At 56.6% G+C, this 22,166-nt stretch overlaps 9 protein-coding genes across 9 annotated transcripts; 5 read left to right on the forward strand and 4 right to left on the reverse strand.

The window, feature by feature from the left end:
* Window positions 1–57: 57 nt before the first annotated feature.
* BKCO1_27000109 (mfs multidrug transporter) lies at window positions 58–2,008 on the forward strand (the record flags this gene model as incomplete). Its single annotated transcript, XM_020273515.1, has 6 exons — window positions 58–331; window positions 455–555; window positions 605–851; window positions 914–1,582; window positions 1,631–1,759; window positions 1,827–2,008. 6 exons carry the CDS (start codon window positions 58–60, stop codon window positions 2,006–2,008), a joined length of 1,602 nt encoding a protein of 533 aa, XP_020130096.1.
* Window positions 2,009–2,117: 109 nt separating this feature from the next.
* On the reverse strand, window positions 2,118–4,133 carry BKCO1_27000110 (c6 zinc finger domain protein; the record flags this gene model as incomplete). The annotated part of the gene is made up of 3 exons (XM_020273517.1): window positions 2,118–2,663; window positions 2,717–2,940; window positions 2,987–4,133. The coding sequence occupies 3 exons, from the start codon at window positions 4,131–4,133 to the stop codon at window positions 2,118–2,120; spliced, it is 1,917 nt and encodes a 638-aa protein (XP_020130055.1).
* Window positions 4,134–5,021: 888 nt separating this feature from the next.
* BKCO1_27000111 (uncharacterized protein) lies at window positions 5,022–5,396 on the reverse strand (the record flags this gene model as incomplete). The annotated part of the gene is made up of 3 exons (XM_020273518.1): window positions 5,022–5,090; window positions 5,142–5,228; window positions 5,292–5,396. The coding sequence occupies 3 exons, from the start codon at window positions 5,394–5,396 to the stop codon at window positions 5,022–5,024; spliced, it is 261 nt and encodes an 86-aa protein (XP_020130054.1).
* Window positions 5,397–7,650: 2,254 nt separating this feature from the next.
* Window positions 7,651–8,502, reverse strand: BKCO1_27000112 (f-box domain protein; the record flags this gene model as incomplete). Its single annotated transcript, XM_020273519.1, has 1 exon — window positions 7,651–8,502. The coding sequence occupies one exon, from the start codon at window positions 8,500–8,502 to the stop codon at window positions 7,651–7,653; it is 852 nt and encodes a 283-aa protein (XP_020130053.1).
* Window positions 8,503–11,039: 2,537 nt separating this feature from the next.
* On the forward strand, window positions 11,040–12,891 carry BKCO1_27000113 (gamma-glutamyltranspeptidase; the record flags this gene model as incomplete). Its single annotated transcript, XM_020273520.1, has 4 exons — window positions 11,040–11,256; window positions 11,314–11,458; window positions 11,520–12,093; window positions 12,148–12,891. 4 exons carry the CDS (start codon window positions 11,040–11,042, stop codon window positions 12,889–12,891), a joined length of 1,680 nt encoding a protein of 559 aa, XP_020130052.1.
* A 262-nt stretch (window positions 12,892–13,153) lies between these two features.
* BKCO1_27000114 (zn-c6 fungal-type dna-binding domain) lies at window positions 13,154–14,047 on the reverse strand (the record flags this gene model as incomplete). The annotated part of the gene is made up of 1 exon (XM_020273521.1): window positions 13,154–14,047. The coding sequence occupies one exon, from the start codon at window positions 14,045–14,047 to the stop codon at window positions 13,154–13,156; it is 894 nt and encodes a 297-aa protein (XP_020130051.1).
* Window positions 14,048–14,512: 465 nt separating this feature from the next.
* Window positions 14,513–15,641, forward strand: BKCO1_27000115 (uncharacterized protein; the record flags this gene model as incomplete). The annotated part of the gene is made up of 3 exons (XM_020273522.1): window positions 14,513–14,829; window positions 14,884–15,563; window positions 15,616–15,641. 3 exons carry the CDS (start codon window positions 14,513–14,515, stop codon window positions 15,639–15,641), a joined length of 1,023 nt encoding a protein of 340 aa, XP_020130050.1.
* A 756-nt stretch (window positions 15,642–16,397) lies between these two features.
* BKCO1_27000116 (flavin-nucleotide-binding protein) lies at window positions 16,398–17,249 on the forward strand (the record flags this gene model as incomplete). Its single annotated transcript, XM_020273523.1, has 1 exon — window positions 16,398–17,249. The coding sequence occupies one exon, from the start codon at window positions 16,398–16,400 to the stop codon at window positions 17,247–17,249; it is 852 nt and encodes a 283-aa protein (XP_020130049.1).
* A 1,309-nt stretch (window positions 17,250–18,558) lies between these two features.
* Window positions 18,559–20,403, forward strand: BKCO1_27000117 (uncharacterized protein; the record flags this gene model as incomplete). Its single annotated transcript, XM_020273524.1, has 1 exon — window positions 18,559–20,403. One exon carries the CDS (start codon window positions 18,559–18,561, stop codon window positions 20,401–20,403), a length of 1,845 nt encoding a protein of 614 aa, XP_020130048.1.
* Window positions 20,404–22,166: the final 1,763 nt, after the last annotated feature.

The following is a 22,166-nucleotide window of genomic DNA, read 5'->3' on the forward strand; positions in this document are numbered from 1 at the left end:
AGTCATTCCTGCATCATGTCATCATTGCGTCCAGCGCCTGCATCTGGCATGGCCGCTATGGGCGAGCCCAAAACACTTGGCGAAAAGCAACCTCGCCCAACTCGCCTTCTGAAACGACCTGCGTTGGCAAACGGAGCGCCTGTCACTACCGCTGTCCTGAACTGGCAGTACGATGGAAACGGAATTCCAGGCGACGCCTTCGTCGTACAGTGGATTGTAAATGACCCCGGCAATCCTCTTTTCTGGAAGAGCTGGTACAAGTGGTTTATTGCACTCAGCGTTGCTTCAACTACGCTTTGCGTATCCTTCTGTTCGTCTGCATACTCGGGAGGTAAGAAGCTCGATATTGAACCCAACCCAGGCCCGCATACACCACACATATCCTTTCTCTACCTCCAAATCCTTTCTTCACTCGGCACCAAAGCGCATGCTGAATGAACGATTCGTGCAACAGGTCTTGAAGGTATCGAGAAGGATCTCGGCGCCAGCCATGAGCTGGCAACAGTGGGGCTTTCCCTGTTCGTACTGGGGTTTGGCATAGGGCCTCTGATATGGGTATTACAAAAAGCTCCCTTCGAAGCAAACACAGCTGACAGAGTTCCAGGCGCCATTGGGCGAGATGTACGGCCGACGAGTTGTGTTCTTTGCAACCTTTGCGGCATTGACTGCTTTCAACGCGGGGACGGCAGCTGCTCGCAACATCGAAACGGTTTTGATACTACGTTTCCTGGGTGGGACCTTTGGCGCCTCGCCATTCACCAACGCAGGCGGGGTCATTGCAGACATTTTTAACATCAGAGATAGAGGGTTTGCAATGTGCATCTTCGCGGTCGCGCCATTCATGGGTCCTGGTAAGTCATTTGCTGGTTCTTCGGCAACGATGGCAAGACGAGTGACTAAGACTTGACTGCAGTCATTGGTCCTTTAGTCGGCGGTTTTCTGGGCGAGATCGAAGGCTGGCGATGGATACAAGGCGTCATGACCATCTTCTCGGGCGTGGTCTGGATCTTCGTCTCGCTTGCGGTACCGGAGACATATGCCCCAGTTCTCCTGAGGCGCAGAGCAGCCGAGCTGAGCAGACTGACCGGGAAGCTTTACCTGAGCAAAGCGGAGACGGAGACAGAGAACAAGCCAGCATCTCTCAAGGATGCACTGTACACCAATCTCTCGAGACCTTGGATCCTCCTCTTCCGAGAGCCCATTGTTTTCCTGTTGAGCTTCTACATGGCCGTCATCTATGGAACGCTCTACATGCTCTTTGGTGCATATCCAATCGTGTACCAGCAGTACCGCGGCTGGACTCCCGGAGTCGCTGGCCTTCCTTTCATCGGAGTCGCAATCGGGATGCTGGCGTCTGTTGCGTACAACATCTGGGTCGACAACCCACGCTACATGCGCCTTCTGGACGAAAACAACGGCAAAGCGCCGCCCGAGGCTCGGTTGCCGCCGGGGCTGGTGGGCGCAGTGGCACTCCCTGTCGGCCTGTTCATATTCGCCTGGACCAACGGCCCTGAGCTGCCATGGGCTCCAAGCGTCATAGCCGGAGCGCCATTTGGCTTTGCCATGGTTCTCGTTTTTCTTTGTAGGTTCGACGCGAATAAGCAATGGAATCTTGCTGACTCCCGGACAGCAATCATGAACTACCTTGTGGACTCATACACCATCTACGCGGCATCCGTCTTGGCCGCAAACTCGGTGTTTAGGGCCGTGTTCGGAGCTGTATTCCCGCTCTTCACACGGCAAATGTACGACGGTCTCGGTACGCAACCACATTCGCTGTCCGTATGGTTCAATTTGAATTCCTCTGACGTCGCTGTGTCTATCAGGTATCCATTGGGCGTCGACAATTCCGGCCTTCCTTTCGCTCCTGTGCTTACCGTTCCCCTTTCTCTTCTACCGCCTTGGCGAAAGAATCCGGAGGAAGTGCAAGTATTCAGCAATAGCCGCAGCGGCAAGTGATTCTCTTCAGAAATCAGCCGGCCATTCTGAACCCGAGCAGTCTGTGTGAAAGCAGGCTTTTTGGTCAATAGTTCGAATTCTGGATTTTGTTGCAAACACTTTGGTTTCATGTGCCATGTTGGGGGAGGTTATGTGCTTCCAAAACTTATCAGAGGCGGCTAATGGAAGTTGTTGAACGCGGGCTGAATCCCCATGACCGAAACAAACTCCTCGACGTCCAACAACGAGAAATCGATACCCCAGTCCATATTCGGCAGTTCAAAATTCTCCAGAATGCCATTGTCGTCGGCGGCGCTGGCCAGCATCTCCTGATTCGCATCCGTCCAGATGCCGCCACCACCTTGCGGCACTCCGCTCTGCTGATCAGGAAGAAGGCCGGGCATCATCGCCACGTCTTCCATCTGCATCGTGGCTGCAGGGCCAGAGTGCACATCAGCCGCGTCACCCTGCTGCAAGGGCACCGGCTCCGGCGTCGCTGATTGCTCCAGGAGCGCGTGTCCCGCAACCAGCTTCGCACGCATGCGTTCCAGCGCGGCAACCACGCTGGGTATGGGCTCTCGCTGGACCAACTTCCGCAAAGACGCCAGGCCACGAGTGATGAATTGGATGTGGCTGGACCACGCTGCGGCATCGCTGTCGTGTGTTGCTGCCAAAACGAGTACGAAGCATGCGCTTTCGAGGAAATATCCGTGGTTGCAGAGGCTCTGATATGAGGTCAGCACACGGGAGGTTGTGCAGGAGATGCGAGGGAGCGGACTTGTATGCCGGTGACTGTTGATAAGAGGGATTCCGAGAACGAGATGATGGATCGGGCTGCGTTGATGCAGCGCTCTCGGGCGTCGAGTAGCAGAGGCCATCTGTGATGGCTGGTGTTTGGCACGGTTTCGCCGTTGAGTTGTTCCTCCGCGATTTTCGGCCTCTGGAGCTCAACTTGCAGCAGTAGCAAAGGTCGAAACGCAAGGATCATTGTGTAGAAATACACTAAGCTACCGTCAGCTTTTATGCAAACAACCAGTCGGAAACGTACGGTAATTGGTGACGACGTGCCACGCCAGCTTCTCTCCATCCACTAGGCAAGTCAACTCTCCAATACACACACCAACGTCTTGCTTGATACAGCTGGAGAAGTCTTCGAGCTCCCGACGGATTTCGTGGGCAGATTCAACCATGTTGGCAATGGTCGAGGTCTCGTGATGGAAGTATAACCGATGTGTGTTCCGAATGGTCGTGCAGAGTCGAACCAGGGCCGCCATAAACGACGGCCTTTGCGGAAGGGGAACAGTGATGATATCCCGGTCCAGCAGGTACGGTCTTCCGAGCATGAGACATGAGATGCTTTCATTGCAAAACAAATTCCACATTGTATGGCTCAGCTCCGGCTTGTCGGAGCCGCTGCCTCCCTTGTGAAGCCCCGCAGCGAAAGCTTTGGTGACGGCACTGCCAAGAGAAAGGTATGCCAGGTTTGGATGGCCGGTTGCAAACTCGCAGTGGGCCATGAGCAGAGCGACTTGTACCGCCTTCACGTTTACGTGGTAGCGCACTGACTCGGATTCGGTTCGTGCCTGCGTCAGGAGGCGTTGTCTCCAGTATTCTTCTTCGGTTGACATGGCGCCCAATGCCATGGAGACGATTACGCCAGCTTTGTCCAAAGGCTCAATGGAATCCCCCCTTCCTTTGCGACCGTAAAGCTTTTCGAATGTCTCGTAGAGCCGGTCCGAATCGAGAAGCGGCAGGTAGTGGTGGGTGGTCGAAAGGAAGTTTTGCAGAAATGACAGGGCCAGCTCGTAGTGGAGGAATACCGGAGAGGTGGCAGGGCCCTTTTTTGACGCACTTCCGAAGACGATGCTCTTGTACTTGAATCTATCAATTCCCTGGTCATCGTCGTTGCCATCACTGATGGAGCGTGACGCCCGTCGTGCTGTTAAATGCGAGTGGATGTGCTGTAGGAATGAGAAGTTTGATGAAGGCCCGTAGTAAAGCTGGAGCAAGCATGAAGGTGACTCGGGTGCGGCATATGTCGCCCGGACATTGTTGAAGATGCGTTCCCGGAGTGGCACTGGCTCGATCTCGTCAACCGTGTTGGTCCTCTCTCGCTCGGTGGCGTGAGATGCCGTGTCGTATGGACTCGATGTTTCCGCTTGAGCCGGTAGTTGCTGCTTGCGTCTCTCAGCCATGGATGCCTTTGTGGCCCGGTTTCTGAGGAAGCCACGATATCTGCACTGGCTGATGCCGCGTCGAGAGCACACATTGCAAGGGGTCAGGCCGTTGCATTTTTGTTTCCTACGACGACACTCTTCATCGCCATTAGTGCATCAAGAGCAGGAGAAGATGGACGCAGTCGAAAGCCCAGGAGTACCTTCGCACGCTTTTGATGTCCTCGACTTCGCGTCGGATTGGGAGGGTTCCCCCTGTCCAGCCATGGTGCAGAATATGACAGGTTCGCTTTGACGGCGGTGCAATCTGGCTACCCCGCGGAATCATCGGGTACTTATACGGTAGGCCCGCGTCTCCACTAAAACCGATGACTAATTGCCACCACGCCATGGTACGGGCTAGTGGCCGGCACCTTTATACGCCTTCGCCCAATGGGAAGCATGCAAGGCCAGTACTCCAGACAGCGTGAAAATTCCCTCTTACGGACATCACCTTGATTGAAGACAGTCACGTTTCACGGAAATCGATGCATGTGCTGACTGCATTCGCAGAGTGTGGAGCGAGTGGGACAAAAACCCAAAGACCACGCTTTCAGTCAGTGACCATCCGTCTTCGAGAGATGGTGTTGGTTCGCTTCCCTCACGCTTCACTCGTACCCAGCGCCCGGAATGTCAAATTGAGATTCAGGTATACACGCTCACGCACGTAGCACACACAGAGATGGTGCATAGAGAGTGACTCAATGGATGGAGAGAATGACTAAACTAATGACGCAGCTGGCCAGCTGTCAAGGAGACGCGATCAAATCCACTCGGGTCCCGTCTGATGACGAGCACAACATGGAACGGGCCCAGGATCATGCCCACACGGCCTGAGATTCCATTCCACTAGTAGTCTCGCTGCTCGGTTTAAGTGCAGTTGCACCTGTCGGGGTTCGCATTGGTGTTCCAGTGGCAGACGTTGCCGGTCTTGGTGCACTATAGCGTTGTCAGTCACCGCAGCCCCTACATCATCCCGGTAATACTCACAAGGCCGCCGGTGGGAGCGCCGCAGTTGCACTGACGGCTATCGCCATTGACTTTGTAGTTGCAAACCTCATTTTCCTTGTTGCATTTCTGTGATATCGGTCAGTCTGATGATGCCACGAGAGAAAACGTCAACGTGGGACTGTAACTAACGCCTTCGTGGATTGCCCTTTCGACAAGATTCTCCGCCGGGGCCGCAACAGCTGAGGCCAGGCCCATGCCGGCAAAGAACAGGGAAACGTAGGTGAAGGTCTTCATTGTAGCAGTGGGATGGTTGGATTGATTAATGCTTGTGAGAGTAGATGATGAGCTGCTGGTTCGTTGTTTTTCGAAGCTGTCGTCTCGGCCAGTTTAAATACCCAACGTGCTGCTCCGACTATGCCGCGTCAAGAGAGCTGAGTCTTCATACCGTCACCATGGTCCATTAGGCCCTCCGCCTAGGTGGCGCTCCCAAAAGGATGGGTGTGGACAAACTTGGCGGATGCTTAGCCGTAGGGCAGACGAAGAGTGGAACAGCATCATCTGTCGGTGATTGGAAACGGCCCCCCTCGACGCGATCGTTCTGGAGATTCCACTTCCTATTGGCTGGCTGGCACCTCAGCTCGATCTGACTGTGACACAAGCCCCTTGTCAACCATTCCTATTGCTTACCCCGCACATCTGAACGCCGCTGCGGCTATTGTCTTACAGCCACACACCGCCCCAGGTATCTAAACAGTGGGTACAAACTAAGTAAAATAGAGGATAGATTAACAAAGGCCTCCCATCGCTATACTCGATTTGCATCGGGGTGCGCCATCCTTGCTCTAGCCATGCGGCTTCAACTCCGCCCCGACATTTCGCGCTACGGCAGTTTCGAACACCAACTTCCCGACCGACAAGCTGTACCACCGCAACATTAATTCCCTCTTAGTCCTGACTACGATTTAAGCGGACAGTGCTGGAAATCAAAGTTACTGGTGCTGGAAAAGAAGCTGCTAAATGACAAGCTTCCATCCGGCAAATCTTTAGCTTCGAAGCCCCCTTTACCAAGCTACCAAAGTGCCACGATTTCTCGTCACCTACGGGCTTAGTCGTGGCTCCCTTGCTTCCAGAGTGCTCAAAAGAATCCTTCGTTGTGAATACTGACAGCCCACATCCACTTGAGAATGGGCCCCCGCCGCTGATCGCATCTCTGCATCACATATTCCTTAGCCCTTCATAAATGGCGTCGTGTTCGGCTTGTGCACAAGTAAGCAGACCATCGAACTCAATGCACGGTGCGTGGCTAGATCAGTGGCTTCAAGGTGGCAAAATAAGCCCTGAGCCATGTCACCAAAATGACTTTTCTGCTGTACGGGATCGTGTCAGTTGTGGAATGCGATTGGTGAAAGTATGTCCCCCAATGCATGTGTGACTGTCAAACAGCGTCGTCTTTTGTAAATGCTCTTACTCACTGTGAATAGGTGTCTTTACTTTACACCGTGGTCGTCGACTCCCCCACGTTCTTCATCTCCATCTGCCCGTGTTCCACCCGCACTATTCAACAGTAGCGTAACCCAGGATCAAAGGTCGCTACCAAAAAGAAAGCAAACGAGGCAAGGGATGATTCAGCTGCATGTCATAACCAAACATTATTACTCCGAGACAAGAACCCCGTCTTCTAGCACAAGTGTGATCTATGGGTTACTTCCTTTAGCTTGACTCTGTCATGTTCCCGTTGTCATTGAGAAACTATCACGCCACATGGCTTGGAGAGCAAGACCTGCTTGAACGTGCATGGCAGGATGACGATGGCAGGATCAGACAGTACACCATCGCAAGCATCCTATTGGATATCCTGCCAAGCCGAGAGAGTGCCTCGAAAATCCCAGTTGCTTCGGAGTGTCCCAAAGGACTTCAGCAATGCTGTTTAGATCAACTATCACGCTCAGCACTGCAGGCTTTGAATTGGAGCTACAGTGGACCTGCATTTTGAGTTACCCACAATTTTCAACACTTGGCCCAAGACGAATACGTTACACACCATCATTGAGTTTATTGATTTGGTCGGGGGCGGGCTGCGTTCGAGCTTCTGCGGGAATCATTCGGAGGCCCGTCAAATGATCAGAATACAGGCCGTCGATCCCAGCCAATTCTGCTACGAGAGCGAGAACGAGAACGAAACCCAGTCTCTCCAGCCAAGTATGTTTTCAACATCCGCTGCACAACATTCCCATAAACCAGTTGGATCAACGCTAGGCCCGGAATTGTTCCAATTTCCACTCAGCTCCTGGCTCCGTACCCGTCAAACTGACACACCGCTACTCCAGACACTTCTCCCACACTCCCACCAGAATCTACATTGGCCGGCTGCCGTGCCTCCAACAGAAAAAGGCCTTACTCACAAAGAACACTAGGGCTCTACGCTTAGAGAATCCAATCCTACCAACGTATTACACACAACAGCGAACCCACCAGCCCGCCGCACCGCCTGATTCCCACCACCCCATCCCCAACGCGACCTCCCCACAATCCCGCGCGGCCGCCCCCCTCACCTCTCCCACGGAACATCAGCCTCATAATCCCCATCCAAAAGCAACTCCTCCTGAGCCACCGGGCCCCCGTCGCCCCTACTCTCCCACTCAATCTTCGGCATCTCCCGAAACGCCCTACTATAGTACCCCTCCCACTCCCTCGTCTCCTCCTCGCTCGTCTCATCCGTACACTGCGCAATAAACTCCGCCACCAGCACCACCCTCCCCCGCGCCCCCTGCCACTGCACGCCAAACCCCACCGCCCAGTCATAAAAAGGCAGCAACTCCTCGCACGTCGCGTCGTACAGCACGCCCATGGTGACGCCGTGCGGGAAACGCAGCGTCCCCCATCTGGCGCCGTCGCCCTCCATCGAGTGCACGCGGTTGAGGCGGTCGAGCGCGGTGAGTGGCGGTTGGGTGACGAACATGTTGCGCCAGGACGCGTCGGGGCGGAGGAAGGCGTCGCGCGCGGCGGGGGTGGCGGCGAGGGGGAGGGTGGTGAGGCGGGTGAGGCTATTGTAGCGCGGGCGGTTGCGTGCGGGGACGCCGCGGTCGAACCAGGGCGGGAAGGCGGAGGTGAGGAGGGGGTTGCGGTCCCAGGGCTCGGTGGTGATGGCGCCGGTGGCGAAGGAGCGGAGGGGCGGGGACGAGGTGGTGGCGGCCGGTGGGGTGGATGATGGTAATGCGGGGCGCGGGAGGAAGAAGAGGGTTTGTTGGAGGGTGGTGGAGTGGCGGATGAGGTCGTTGAAGCGTTTGCAGATGCGTTGGGCGAGGAGGAGGTCTCGCATCGGGAGGTGGAAGAGGATGAGCTCGAGTAGCTCGGTGGTTTGCAGGACTTTTTCGCGGGAGGCCATTTTCTTTCTTTCCATGTGCCCTTTGCAGTGTTGGTGTTTTGCTAAGTAGCGATGGGGGAAGTCTTGTTATATACTGAGCGTAGTCGCGCTTCTGCCTGGGTCGAGTCATAGATGCTGCGCCGCAAACCCACAATGTCGGTGAGCGACGTCACTGAATCGACGAACAACACATCTTTATGTTTTTGGCTAGCCAGACTTGTTTACCGGTTCATGGTGTCTCGATTTCCAGAGGAAGACACCGGTGCATCGAGCGGCGAGGCAGTGTCCGCTTTCTGGGAGCCAACTGGATCAAGTGCAGTCTGAGAGACCCTTAGTAATCAGAAGATGAAGTGAATGCTTTCTTTAATGAAGTAGTCTATAGCATATGCCGTAAGATGAATTATAGTCGTGATGGATTAACACATGATAGTATGGGTAATCCGATAATTAAACCGTGTCGAGATCGAGCAGGTAAAATGCCGTTTCAATGCTGAGTCCCTCGTTGGTTGACGGGGTTTAACTCGATGCAAGTGACGTTCAAAGGTGGGGAGGAGGAAAGGATATTGGCGTATGTGGAAGATTCCCAGAAGACCGGGTAAAAGCGTGGTTGAAGAAGCAAGTGTGGAGTGAGTCCTTAACATCCACCTCCACCTCCACCTCCCCCGCCTCCATCGCACCCACCGCCACCGCCGCCACCGCCATCACCGCCAGCTGTCCCCCCGCCGAAGTATCCACCACCACCGTAATGGCGATGATGTCTTTTGCCGTATTGTTGCCGTTGGCGTGGAGCACGTGGCGCAGATACACCGAAAGGCCCTTCTGCCGATTTTTCCCTGCGTGAGGATTCTCGAGAGGGTCCGCAACCCATTTCGATACTGGACAGTTTTCGGGTTGCTGAGTGGATATTGTGTAGACGCGTAAGTTGTCGCGGGTGACTTGGTTGTTGGAATAAGATATGCCGGGGCAGGAAAATGTTGGACATGGAGCACGTAGGTGGTTCGCTTTCTTATATGAGACTCTTAGGCAACAGCTTCCCAGCCTCACTCAGCATTCCGGCCAAGCCACTTGCATAGCCAAGTGTAATAACACTACGTCATAGGATCTCTCGGCCCCCACGCATGGCCACACCGATCCTCCACAGCCCCCAAAGCGCTCCATCGCCACCTACGTGCTGACACCGCCGTTCAGCCTCGTTCAGCCTCGTTCAGCCTCGTCCAGCACAGCCGCAGCATCGCCTCCACGACCTGCCCACGTGCCTTTCAACATGCACACAGCCCACCTCATCAATACCGGCAGCGACGGCACCATTCGCATCTGAGATGTTACCATGAAACCTCTCACGTTATCCCGTCATGGAAGGCGTAGGCGATTTGGATCATCTGTATCGCCGTCTGCGGATCCTTTGGTGCATAAGGCACTTCCGCCATCTACGCCTTGTGCCGCGCTTGAGCAGCCAAGCTTCTTCCTGTCATGTGAAACTCCTATCCGCAGTCAAGTCTCCTCTCATAAGCCTTTCCTCAGGGTTTCAGTAGATAGAGTCAGCGGCGGCTGCCTAACACCCTGACACGACTCGCGCGTGACGCGACCAGAGCTCTTCACAAGATGCTTGCGTTCCCCCCAAGAATTCAAGGTTCCTGAGTTGGATAGCTGAGCCGCCGTCGGGTGATTGCGGCGTGCGGGAGTTTTTATTGGCTAGACTTAAGCCGGTTGCCTTTAAAGTCGTTTCGCCGTCCCGAGGCTTTATCATAATCCACCCGCCACTCTTTGCGCTGATTGGCCCTTCAGAGGCCGGAAAATATCTCGAGTACTTGATGAAGACTTCTTGTAACGTGCCATGCTACCGCGAGTCGGGAAGATGAGGAATCTCGACTGGCCGAATCCTGGCGGGGCAGATGTTCTCTCAAAGGCAGCCGAGTCTACACTTTACGATGCATTTTGGACGCGCGACAATGCGTTTCAGGAATGTTTGCAGGCGGCGGGGGGTCCGATGCGGACAGTCTCCCATCCCAGCGGGCACTTAGCTAACCAGGCTTAGTTTGGCCGCGCCCTACTTCTCGGGTTCAGGTATTGACCAGTGCATATCTGGCGTGGTCTTGAGTGCGCTCTTATTGGGTGCATCTTTGTGGGGTGCAGGTTTCCGGCCCGAGGGTCACACGGAGCAAGACCTTTTACCACTTTCAGCTAGCATGCCTCTGTTGCAATACCCTCCCTGTGACAGAGGCAGCCGGCTTCCGTCCCGGGCGGGGACATGTCGCCGATGAAAAAGATACCGACGCCGACCATGTCGCCGTGCCGCGCATTGCGCAACGACGGACCGTTTGATCGTTGCACCGATTTGATGGCGACTTCCTCGGTGTTGAAGGGGCGACAGCTGAAGTGGTGGGACCCGGAGAGAAGGAGAGTTTATGGAAGCTTGCGGGAAGATAAGGGATGCAACGCGGGAGTAGCTGGACGAGTAAGTGCAAAAAAGACGTCCGCCAATGGCTCCGGTATTCTACATATAAAGAAGGCACTCTGCTCTCCCCTCGTGTATTAAGAGCAACCCGTCTTCTGCTACTTCATTGCAACAGAAAATGATTGTCAAAACTATCATCCTTGCGTTGGCAGCCGCCCTTGCCCCGTCATCATGGGCGTCTCCCCTCGAGACCGATGGAACACGCGGTGCCGTGGCCAGCGAGAGTTCCGAGTGCACCAAGATTGGCATCGACCTGCTTGCTCAGAACGGATCAGCGGCCGATGCACTTGTGGGAACCGTCCTCTGCGTAGGGGTGGTCGCAATGTATCACACAGGTATGGATCAGCTCCCAGGCGAGCAGCAGGACACAGCCGTTGCTAACACCAGTGCAGGAATCGGTGGGGGTGGGTTCAGCATTGTCCGCAGCCCCAAGGGTTACTACGAGTTCGTCAACTTCCGGGAGACGGCGCCCGCGGCCGCGGTGCAAAACATGTACGACCATAACGCAAACTTGTCTGTTTGGGGAGGACTTTCGCCGTAAGAGTGCCAGCACTACAATGGAAGACTTGGGTCAAGCTGACTTTGCCCGCGCGCTCAGCGCCATACCCGGCGAACTGCGGGGGCTGGAGTATCTGCACAAGCGTTGGGGCAAACTGAACTGGACAGACGTAGTCATGCCATCCGCCAACCTCGCCAGGGACGGATTCCGGGTGTCGGAAGACCTGGTCCAGAGAATGGACTCTGTTGAGAACAACAGCTTCCTTGTAGACGATCCATCGTGGGCCAAAGACTTCGCCCCCAACGGGCAACGCGTCAAGCTGAACGACACCATGACGCGGAAGCGGTATGCAGATACGCTCGAAAAAATCGCCGTCCAAGGCCCCGGTGCGTTCTACAACGGCACGATTGCGAACACAACCATCGCAGCGATCCAGCAAGACGGGGGGATCATGACTTTGCGAGATCTGGAAAACTACACCGCCATCACACAGGAACCTCTATCGACGACGTATAGAGGGTATCGTCTGACGACCGGCCGGGCGCCCTCCAGCGGTGCTGTCGGCCTGAGCGTGCTCAAGATCCTCGAGGGGTACGATGACATCGGAGACCCGGAGCAAGTCAACCTCACCACCCACCGACTGGACGAAGCCTTCCGGTTCGCCTACGCACAGGTCAGCACATTCTGTCCGAGCATCTCCGGCCACAGACACTAACACCCATATCAGAGAACCGCCATCGGCGACCCCTCCTTCGTCATCGGCATGGACGGCTATCAGGACCGGATGCTGACCGACGCCGTGACCGGCGAGATCCGCAGCAAGATCCTCGACCAACCACAAGACATACAGTACTACGACCCAGCCCTAATCGCCAGCCTCGAAACGCCAGGCACATCGCACTTCGTCGCCGCCGACAGCTCCGGGCTCGTCCTATCCACCACCTCGACCATCAACCAGATATTCGGCTCGCGACTGATGGTCCCAGAAACGGGCATCATCCTCAACGACCAGATGAACGACTTCTCCATCCCAAACACGACCAACGCCTTCGGTTACCGCCCCAACGTCGCCAACTTCATCCTGCCGGGCAAGCGGCCGCTCTCGTCCACGACGCCCATCATCATCGAGTACCCCGACGGCGGCGGCGTCTTCGGCGCCGTCGGCGCCGCCGGCGGGTCGCGCATCATCACCGCGACGGTGCAGAACGTCATACTGATGCTGGACCACGGCTTGGAGCCGCGCGAGGCCCTGGCGCGGCCGCGCATGCACGACCAGCTGCAGCCGAATAAGACGAGGTTTGAGTGGGCGTACGACAATAGGACTGTGGCTTTCATGAAGGAGAGGGGCTACGATGTCGAGTGGATGGCGCCGAATCAGAGCTGGGTGCAGGCGTTTAAGTTGTTGAAGAACGGGACTTATTTGGCGGCGGGCGAGCCGAGGCAGAAGAATTCGGCTGGGTTGGTTCTGTAGGCTGGGTGGATGTAAAGGTGGGAAGGGGGAGGGTTGAGGCTTGTGTTCGCTTCCTACACTCTTTCTGGGACATTTTACTTCCGTTTATTTCACTTTGGCGATGCTCCAGCTCCTCGGCCTTTAAATTAACGAAAAAAAAAAAAAAACAATTATATGCGGCGCTATCATGGTCAAAAGTAAGTTTCTCGCGTGCAAGCCTATGTACCGAACTGGCAAGGTAAATTCCCCAGCTGTGGTGTTGAACCAACGTTCTCCAGCCCAATCACATCCCCATCGTCTCCACGAGCCCCTCGGCCTCCTTCTTCAGCAAGTTCTGCACAAACCAACTAGCCCGATCGTAGCTCGCGCCGTCCCTCGCAGCCACGCGCTCAGCAAGCGTATCCAGCATCCCAGGCACCTTTGACAGATCCAGCAGGATGAAGTGGCGCTTGAGCACGTGAATCTCGTCCTTGTCGATCTCAAACTCGCCCAGCACGGCGCGCTGCGGGCACTCGGTCGCGGCAAACGAGTGCGACGCGGCGGCGCTGTAGCCGGCGAGGACGTGGTAGAGCAGCAGGTAGACGAGCAGCACGAGCGTCATCTCGTGCGAGGCGTTGCACTGCGCGAACTGGTCGACGGTGAGCAGCGCCGCTCTGTTCTGGCGCAGGATGGCATCCAGGCCGGGGCGGCTGTCCGGACGAGATGACTGCCGCAGCTGCTCCATGGCGCCGGCGATGGCGGAGAAGCACAGGCAGTAGACGCCGGAAGCGGCGTTGCTGATCGGGGACGTGGAGATGGCCGGGGTGATGGAGGGGTCGGCGGCGTCGCCGCAGTCCAGCGTCAGCATCGGCATCATGTCGAAGTCGAAGGGTCCGGCGTGGCGGGCAGGCGACATGTCGGCGACGGGGGTGGTCGGCATCGAGACGGGCGTTTCGGCGACAATGCTGGTCGTCGATGGTCCGGCGGAGCATGCGCAATATCGGCGACGACGAGCGGTCGACGATCCGGGAGTGCGTCCCATTGGAAGCGAGGGGCTCCGCCTGCAGACGTAGTCGTGCTTCGCGCATCGTGTGCATCGGTCCGAGCCGTCGAAGATGCATTTGACCTTGGCTCGGTGGCATAGGTCGCAAGAGGCCTTGAGCCCCGGCGACGTACGGGACCCCCTTGGCGACGCCATGGTGCTGTCTCGGCACTTGGAAGCGTTGACGTACGTCGTGGCAGAATCAAAAGACGTTGTTATCGGTGGCGTTCTTGACGCAGTGCATCCTGTCTTATACACGGGGCAGCCGTCCAGCGTCGTCTCTCCGCATTGGGATACGCGGTGAAGTCATAGCATTCCGAAACCATCGCGACCTACATACAGCCCAGGCGTGTCGGCGGCTGCAGGCACAAGATATCGCGCTAGCTGTGCATCGTAGCGATTTGTCAAGTGGCACGTCCGTTGGCGCGGCATTTTTCAGTCTTTGGCCGTCCTGCATGCATATTGCCGCTAGCGCTGGCTCAGCTGCAGTGCAACACGCCCCAGCGCGTATCCGGGCGGGGATATTAAGACCACCTCCAGCGCGCTGCTGCTGCTCTCCAGATCAGATTCAACTGCGACACAAACACGCCCCCCAAACGTATCAACCAGAAACGCCTCAGCATGGCCGCCAACGGTACGGAAATCGACAGTCTGTCCAATCTTGCGGCAGGCACCGTCTTGGACGTGGGCGGGCACTCGGTGCAGGAGAGCTTCCGGACCATGCTGAGGGAAAGGCTAGGCTCCAAGAAGCCAGGCGAGCGGAAGCTGTTTCCTTCTGCCCTCCTCTCAGACGACGCTGGGCTGGCCATGTGGCGAGACGTCACCCGTCTGCCGGGCTACTATGCTACCGCCGAGGAGATCCGCCTCCTGGAGGACTGCGGCGGTCGAATTGCAGAAGCTGTGGAGCCCGGCTCCGTAATCATCGACTTGGGATGCGGGTGAGCGTTCCCCTGCATGGCCCGGCGACTCTGGCACGGCTGACGGTTGCACAGAGATGTACGCAAAATCATCCCCGTGCTCGACAGCCTGGAGAGAGCGGGGAAGCAGGCCTCCTACCTTGCTTTGGATCTCTCGCGCCCCTCTCTGGAGCAGAACATGGCTCAGCTCATCCCTCGGTACCGCCATGTGCGGTGCTTTGGCCTGCACGGCACTTTTGAGGATGGCCTGGCTTGGTCACGCACCGTCGAGTCTCCCAGATGGTTCCTCTCCCTGGGGTCCATCTTTGGAAACGACGCCTTCGACGATGCCGTGGGTCTGCTGCAGAAGTGGTCCAAGAGAATGCGGCCACATGACCGCATGCTGCTCGGCATCGACGCCGAGCGCGACGAACAGAGGGTTTGGGAGTCCTACAACGACCCGGACGGCGTGGTCCATCGGTTCCTCCGCAACGCTTTCGCTCACTCGAACAGAGTGCTCGAATCGACTTGGTACCGCGACGAAGACTGGACGGTGACGGGGAAGATTTCTATCGAGAAGGACACTATCGTTCACAGATGCATGTTCAAGCCCGTTTACGACGTCGATTGTGATCCGCTCAACACCCGCTTTGCCGTTGGCGATCACATTGACTTTTACGAGTCCTACAAATGGGGCCCGGCCATAATGAAAGACATGTTCGCCAGGGCTGGTTTCGATGTAAAGGACTCTTGGAACCTTCCCGACGGGCCGATCCGTAAGTGCTCCCTGCTTATACCATATTCAGCAGCGTCTGATACCACTCACAGATGAGTACTTGCTTCAGCCTGCATAGTAGATGTGCACGTGGGAAGTCACGGGAGAGTAGGCAAAGGGCGGGGCTCGTACAACATGTTGGGAAATTCAATTCATTTATCAGAGCCTGTAAAATGTTCTTTGTTCCTTTGCTCTGTGCATCCGGTGGAGAAGTAGTCAAGCCCGCTACCAGTGCTGGGAATGTCTAATTGGCTGCCTTGTACGTGCGTATCAAGCGCTCCAATGGATGGTCGGCCTTTACGATACAGAGGCCAGCCCCGATACGATTAGCAACGGGAAGTAGCGGGACCCTGTGCTGACGTGCCGTTCCGCCCGCAAATCCCCCACACGACAGAGTGGGAGATGATCGTACCGAAGATCGTCGCTGGCTAGTGGCCACTTTATTACCTCCGTGCCAGCCCGCCGCCGGTGACGCCCCCCGCCCACGCGATATGGACAGTGCGACTCTGTACAACATGCCCACGTCATTCCCAACCGCAAGCCAGTCATCCCCGCGACGCCCCTCGCTCAGCACCCAATCAAACCGAACGCAAACTGCATCATTCCTGGGCCCCGCTCCAACACCGGCTGCACCTCCCTTGTTGAGGCTAGCGCCCGCCGCCCTCCAGACTGCAAAACAATTCCACTTCGGGAAACCGCGGGGGCAGAAGACATACGTATAAGTAAACCCACAGCGGGGGACGCGACGTGGGCCGACCCACACTCATCCGGCTCCGCAGTCCCCAAACACACACCACCGACCCACCCCCGCAGTTCCCCACCCCCAAGGAATAAAATGTCCGCCTACCGCGTAATCCAACAAACCGCCGCGCACCGCTACAAGCGGCTCGTCACCTACGACTACCGCACAGTCCACTCCATCATCAACGCCGCCACAATCCTGCACGTCAGCTTCAGCCCCGCCGCAGCAGACGCAGACGCAGCCACAAACGCACCCGCAGCCGCACCCGCACCCTCACCCGCACCCTCACCCGCAGCGCCGCCGCCGCCTTCCTACCCCGCCATCCTCCCCATGATCGGCACGATGGGCCTCTACGCGCAGCCAGACGCAGACCCGGCGCACACGCCGCTCGACCTCTACCTGCACGGGCACGCCTCGGCGCGGCTGATGCGGCAGCCATCGGAGACGGCGGTCAGCGTCAGCGCGGCGCTGCTGGACGGCGTGGTGCTGGCGCTGACGCCGTACAACCACAACTGCCAGTTCCGCAGCGCGGTGGTGGTGGGGCGCGCGAGCGTCGTGCGGGACGCGGATGAGAAGCTGTGGGCGATGCGGCTGATTACAGATGGGTTGGTGGCGGGGCGCTGGGAGGGGTCGCGGACGCCGCCGACGGAGGGGGAGGTGAGGAGTACGAGTATTTTGAAGGTCGTGGTGGATGGGGCGAGTGCGAAGGTTAATGTGGCGGGGCCGAATAATTCGAGGGCGGAGTTGAAGGATGAGGGGGTGGTGGGGCGGGTGTGGACGGGTGTCGTGCCGGTTTGTTCGGAGCTGTTTGGGACGCCGGTGCCGTGTGGGGATAATCGCGTTGAGCCGGTGCCGGAGTATCTGGAGGAGTGGGTGAGGAAGCACAATGAGGAGGTGAAGCGGCATGCGGGCGGGGAGACTTCTTCTGCGGAGGTGGAGGAGTGAATGTTTCTGGGGAGGTTGAGACGGTGTTTGGCAAATGTGGTGTTTGAGTGGGAAGTCATGTTTGAATGGAGGAAGGTACTGCCAGTCGTTCTTTCTGCAGTGCTGGTTCGTCATGCTGATGTTGCATTATCTTGTAAAGCTGTTTACCGCGCTTCGTGAACGCAACTTTGTTTAGTGATTAGGTCTGACAAACCCGCAAACCTTGGTCTATATTAGCTGTTACTATGACAAGTACTCGGAACCTTTGACTCCGCCTCAAGCTATCTCCTCAAAAGACAAGTGGGAGCAGTCATCAGCCGACAATGGAGAAGGGCGGAGAAACCATCCAATGCTGGACCTAGCTGCAGGAAGCTGCGGGAAGTATTGGTAGGAATACGACGAAGGAACTGTGTCGAGATGCAACCAGCGAGACTGTCGAGTCAGGAGGTCGCTGGATCTGGCTACATGCGGTTGATAAAAGGTGCAGATGCGGACCAGGTAGCCCCGCTGCGATGAGCATGCCGCGAATATGTACTGCATTGTTGAAAAGTACGGTGTGGACATGACAGATTTGACATGGGCAGTGTTGCGGCTAGTCGGACTACCGGCATTTTGAAAGCTTGCGCAGACGATAAGATGGTGTGCAGGCCACCATATCCAGACAAGCTACGGTCAAGTCATGTTGTAACAAAAGACCAATCACATGGAGAATTGAAGCGCCAACGGCGGCATGCCAGGCGGTCCAGATCATGGGCATTTCAAATCCCGTCGATCTTGCCCGCTATCCGGGCCATCTCCCACCCCCACTCCACAGGGTGCATAGCACGACGTGTGCGGCACAGCAACATGGAGGACCTCAAAAATGGTGGTGCTCGAGGCGTGCGGTTTTGCAATTGGCTCTGTTTCAACTACGAGGCATTTACAGCGTCCCGTCAAAGCCGACGGTGTATGGGGCAGTAAAAAGCAGGCGGGCATCGACTATCGCGCCAAAAGGGAGCGACCCATGCTCGCTCGCGTGACGACTCGCAAAAGGGAGGACCCGCCCGGACGCCGGAAAGACCCCCGCCCCAATGAACACACAAATCCGGTCCCGTCTTCCGGAAGCTAACCGGTCAACGGTGCGAGACCCGTACGCGGGCACCGGACAGACAGGTTTTGCTTACTGGGGGAGAGAAGCGGCCCGCTCGATGGACGACTCTAAACGTGGCGCATTCCCCTTCTCTCGGTGTCTGTCCTGCCAGCAAATCGATCTCCCCCTCACCAGCGAAAGAGCCTCATCTCGCCCACCGCCTCTTCGTACTCATAGATATACAGCCCGCTCCCGTCCACCATGGCGCCACAGACTCGATTCTCAACACTGCGCCGCAGTGGCCGTGCCGCCGCATCACCCGCTAAGACCATCACCAAGCCGACTGCCACCGCCACGGCCACCGGTAGACGTGGCCGTCCGAAGAAGAAGCCACTCCCGTCTGCCCCTGCTACCCGTCGTCCGGTCCAGAAGCCCGCAAGTTCGTTGTTCTCCGGCCAAAGCGAGCTTCATGTATTGATCCGTTGCACCCAGCTCGGGAAAGGACGCCAGGACGCACAAGTCGCCGCACCCAAGGACTGCCTGTTGAATACGGCAGACTCGAAGATTCGCCGAGGAAACGGAAGGTCAGTGCGTTTGACCTCCCATTGCTGCTCCATCGCATTGACAGGCCGGGGACAGCAAGATCAACTTGGAACACTGCAGCCCCAGAACCCTCTCCCACCAAATCCGAACCTAGCTCCCGAGCGTCGCAACCAACGAAGAAAGAGGCGGGGTGCGAAAGATACTGTCGAAGCATCGCCACAGCCCAGACAGGAGGATATCCATCCAATCAGAAGTTGGTTGCAAGGCACGCCCGAAGTCCCTCCCACAGAAGACATCATGGCGGGCTCTGCACGACGCAAGTCGGCCAAGGCCGTCAATCCAGGCGACATTCTACGCATTCAGGCACTACAGCGCATCCAGAATCAATCCCAAAATGGAGCTACGGAACAGGAAGAAAGCGCTTCCCAGCCCAACGGATCACGCGCATCAGACAAACGGAGCCCAGATTACAAGAAGAGAAGCCACCGCGAAATGCTTGAGTATGGAGTGGACGGCGTATCCCTGATCATGGCAGAGGTCAAGCAAAACCAGTCTGATGCCGACCTGAAAACGGAGAGCAGGACACTGTTGCAAACTCTGACCACCCACAGCCGGAAGAAGGTCTCGGACGAAGCTCCAGGCGGTAAATTTCACCAAGACACCATCGAGGCTCTACTCGAACGAATGCACATGCAAAATGAGCGCGGTGTCGCTCAAGAAATGTCCGCAGTTGTCTGTCCGTCGGCCGGAGCTCTGGGAGACCGCAGCTCCTCGGACAAAAAGCTAAAGGAGACTTACAGTTACTTGGTCAATCTGTGGGATCAGCCTTGGGAGAGGTCGGTTCTCGCACCTGTCTTCACAAAACCACCACAACCCGACTATTGCGTGGGCTTCTCCCGAAAGGCCTTTTCACAGAGTCAACGGGATACCCTCACCATCATGGCCAGTGAGAAGACGACTTTCATGCAAGCAAACCGGATGTACTTTCCGTTTCTTACTTGCGAGGTAAAGGCGCCAACTGAATCCATTGAGGTCGCAGATAACCAAAACGGCTATAGCATGCTGGTTGCTGTGCGCTCTATGGTCGACTTGTTCCGGGCCGCCAAAACCGACTTTACCGGCAGCGGTCATATCATGGCCTTCTCCATATCCTACAATCACGAATGGGTGTACATCCATGCCTACTATCCCATTCTGGACGGAGAAGAAACCACCATCTATCGCCGAAAGGTGTATAAATATAACCTTTCGCCCGATGAGACCACTGATACCCGTCGATCGTGGAACTTTGTCCGGAACGTGTACGAAATATGGGCGCCTCGTCTTCGCGACCGCCTCCGCGACGCAATCGATGCGGTAGCATTCAACATGGTCCATCCAAGCACACAGGCTGCCTCGGAGCCTTCGGCCCAATCACACGTGCGACGTTCCACGGCACCCAGGGATCCAGATGCCATGAGCATTGCCACCGATGGTGCGAGCAACGCTAGCCCCGCAACGACCAGGCGCGCTGCATCAGAGCACGACACCGAGGGGCCAGCAGCAAAGAGACCGAGAAGATAGACCATCTCACCCTCCTCCATACATCCCACAACCACGAAGCCATCCAAAGCCCACCCACCACCCGCCTCCCTCCCCACGCGCACCGCGCATCACAAGCCCCCTCCAATAACCCCCTCCATCCGCCTCGCAACTCCAGCCCCACCGCCACCGTCCCGTCCCCTCCCCTCCGCCCCGCCATACCCGTCCCCATACTTATACCCACCCCACCAATCCCGGTATACTATGCCCATTACCACTGCCCTCCTCCCTCCTCCCTCCCTCCCCACCGGCCCCGTCCGTCCGCCCGCACACACACACACACAAACACTCCAGCCACGCGGCATGCACCTCCCGCTGCCCGCCCCGCCCTGCCCCCTTCGATCGCGCTAGTCACGCCCCAGACGTACTGCCGCGCATTCGACCGACCACCTACCCCCAAAAGCAAGCAAAGACGGAGGGCTGCCATCTTTGCAAAGATCTTTTGACTGTCTGGTTAGTGTGTACACGAGCCACTATCGTGAGATTTTTCTTAGTGTTTTACCCCGATTCGGTATAGGTGACGCACCCCGTGCTTCTATCCTCCCTCTCTCTTATCTTTGCTCTTAATCTACTTACTACTTACCCTTTCTTCTTTCTTTCTTAAAGTGGGGGGAGGGCAGTGTTGGACTAGGAGGATGATGATAGGGAGGATGAGGATGAGGATGGAGAGGGAAGAGGAGGCTATTTCGGGTGGGGAGGGAAGGGTCGAACCGGAGCCGGAGCCGCCAGTGTCGCCGTCGTCACGGCCGGGCTAAGGGTTTGGATGTGGCGACGGATTGTGGGATGTGCCGATGGTGGAGGTGGGGAATAGGGTGGGTGTTCGGCTTGGTAGGGGGGACCCGGGCTCTTGGCGTGGATGTCGTCGGCAGTGGAAGGGGTGGGCGGAAGGGGGGTTGACGTTGATGGATGCGAGGCTGCTAGAGGGTATGACGTACGGCCGTCGTTGGTTGGAAAAGGGGGGAGGCTGATTTGAAAAGTGCGATGGGCGGCGCGAGCGGAGTCACACAGTGTGAAGGTGATTGTGAGGAAGAACTTAGCGTGGCTGATTATGTCGATGGTGGGAGACGATCCGGCGATGGAGATGGAGATGCGGCGGGTGCTAGCCGTTCCGCTTGCTGCTTCGCCGCCGTGGGGACGCGGAGTTGGATGAATTGGAGACGGGGCCATGACTGATGACAGGCGTTTATGTCGGGACAGGCGTTTATATTAGGACAGGTGTTTCTATTGGGGTGCTTCAGACGGAGACGGCTGCTCGAGCCATAGTGGTTTTTCGCAATGCGCGGATATCGCCGGTAAGCGCAGGTAAGTTAATGAATAGCATGGAAAGTCCATCGCATTTGTATAGGTGAGGTTCATCAAGCAACACATCAAAGAATAATACGGGATGATAATTTGCAAGAAGCCATTCGCCAAGGCGACAGACAACGCGGACTACATCAAGGGCACAGCCGCGGAGCTCACCAACCAGTGCATCTTCCAGTAGCACTTCATTAGACCTACCTACGTCTACCTCACACAGGGGCTTGGTTCCTATATTTGGACGCATTTAGAGACTTTTGATACTCAAATCTGAGTCCGAGCAATTGCTTCAACTTCCCGTTATTTTCCTACGGCTCCATTTCACTCGAGTAGGCGGTTCGAATATTTGTCAGACGAAAAACATTAACTTTCATTTCCTAATTACTACCCGTAATTTCTCATACAGTCAATTATCCCCCTACATCAGCGTCTTACTAACTCCCCCC

The sequence above is a fragment of the Diplodia corticola genome (genome assembly GCF_001883845.1).
Source record: "Diplodia corticola strain CBS 112549 chromosome Unknown scaffold27, whole genome shotgun sequence".
Lineage (NCBI taxonomy): Eukaryota > Fungi > Ascomycota > Dothideomycetes > Botryosphaeriales > Botryosphaeriaceae > Diplodia > Diplodia corticola.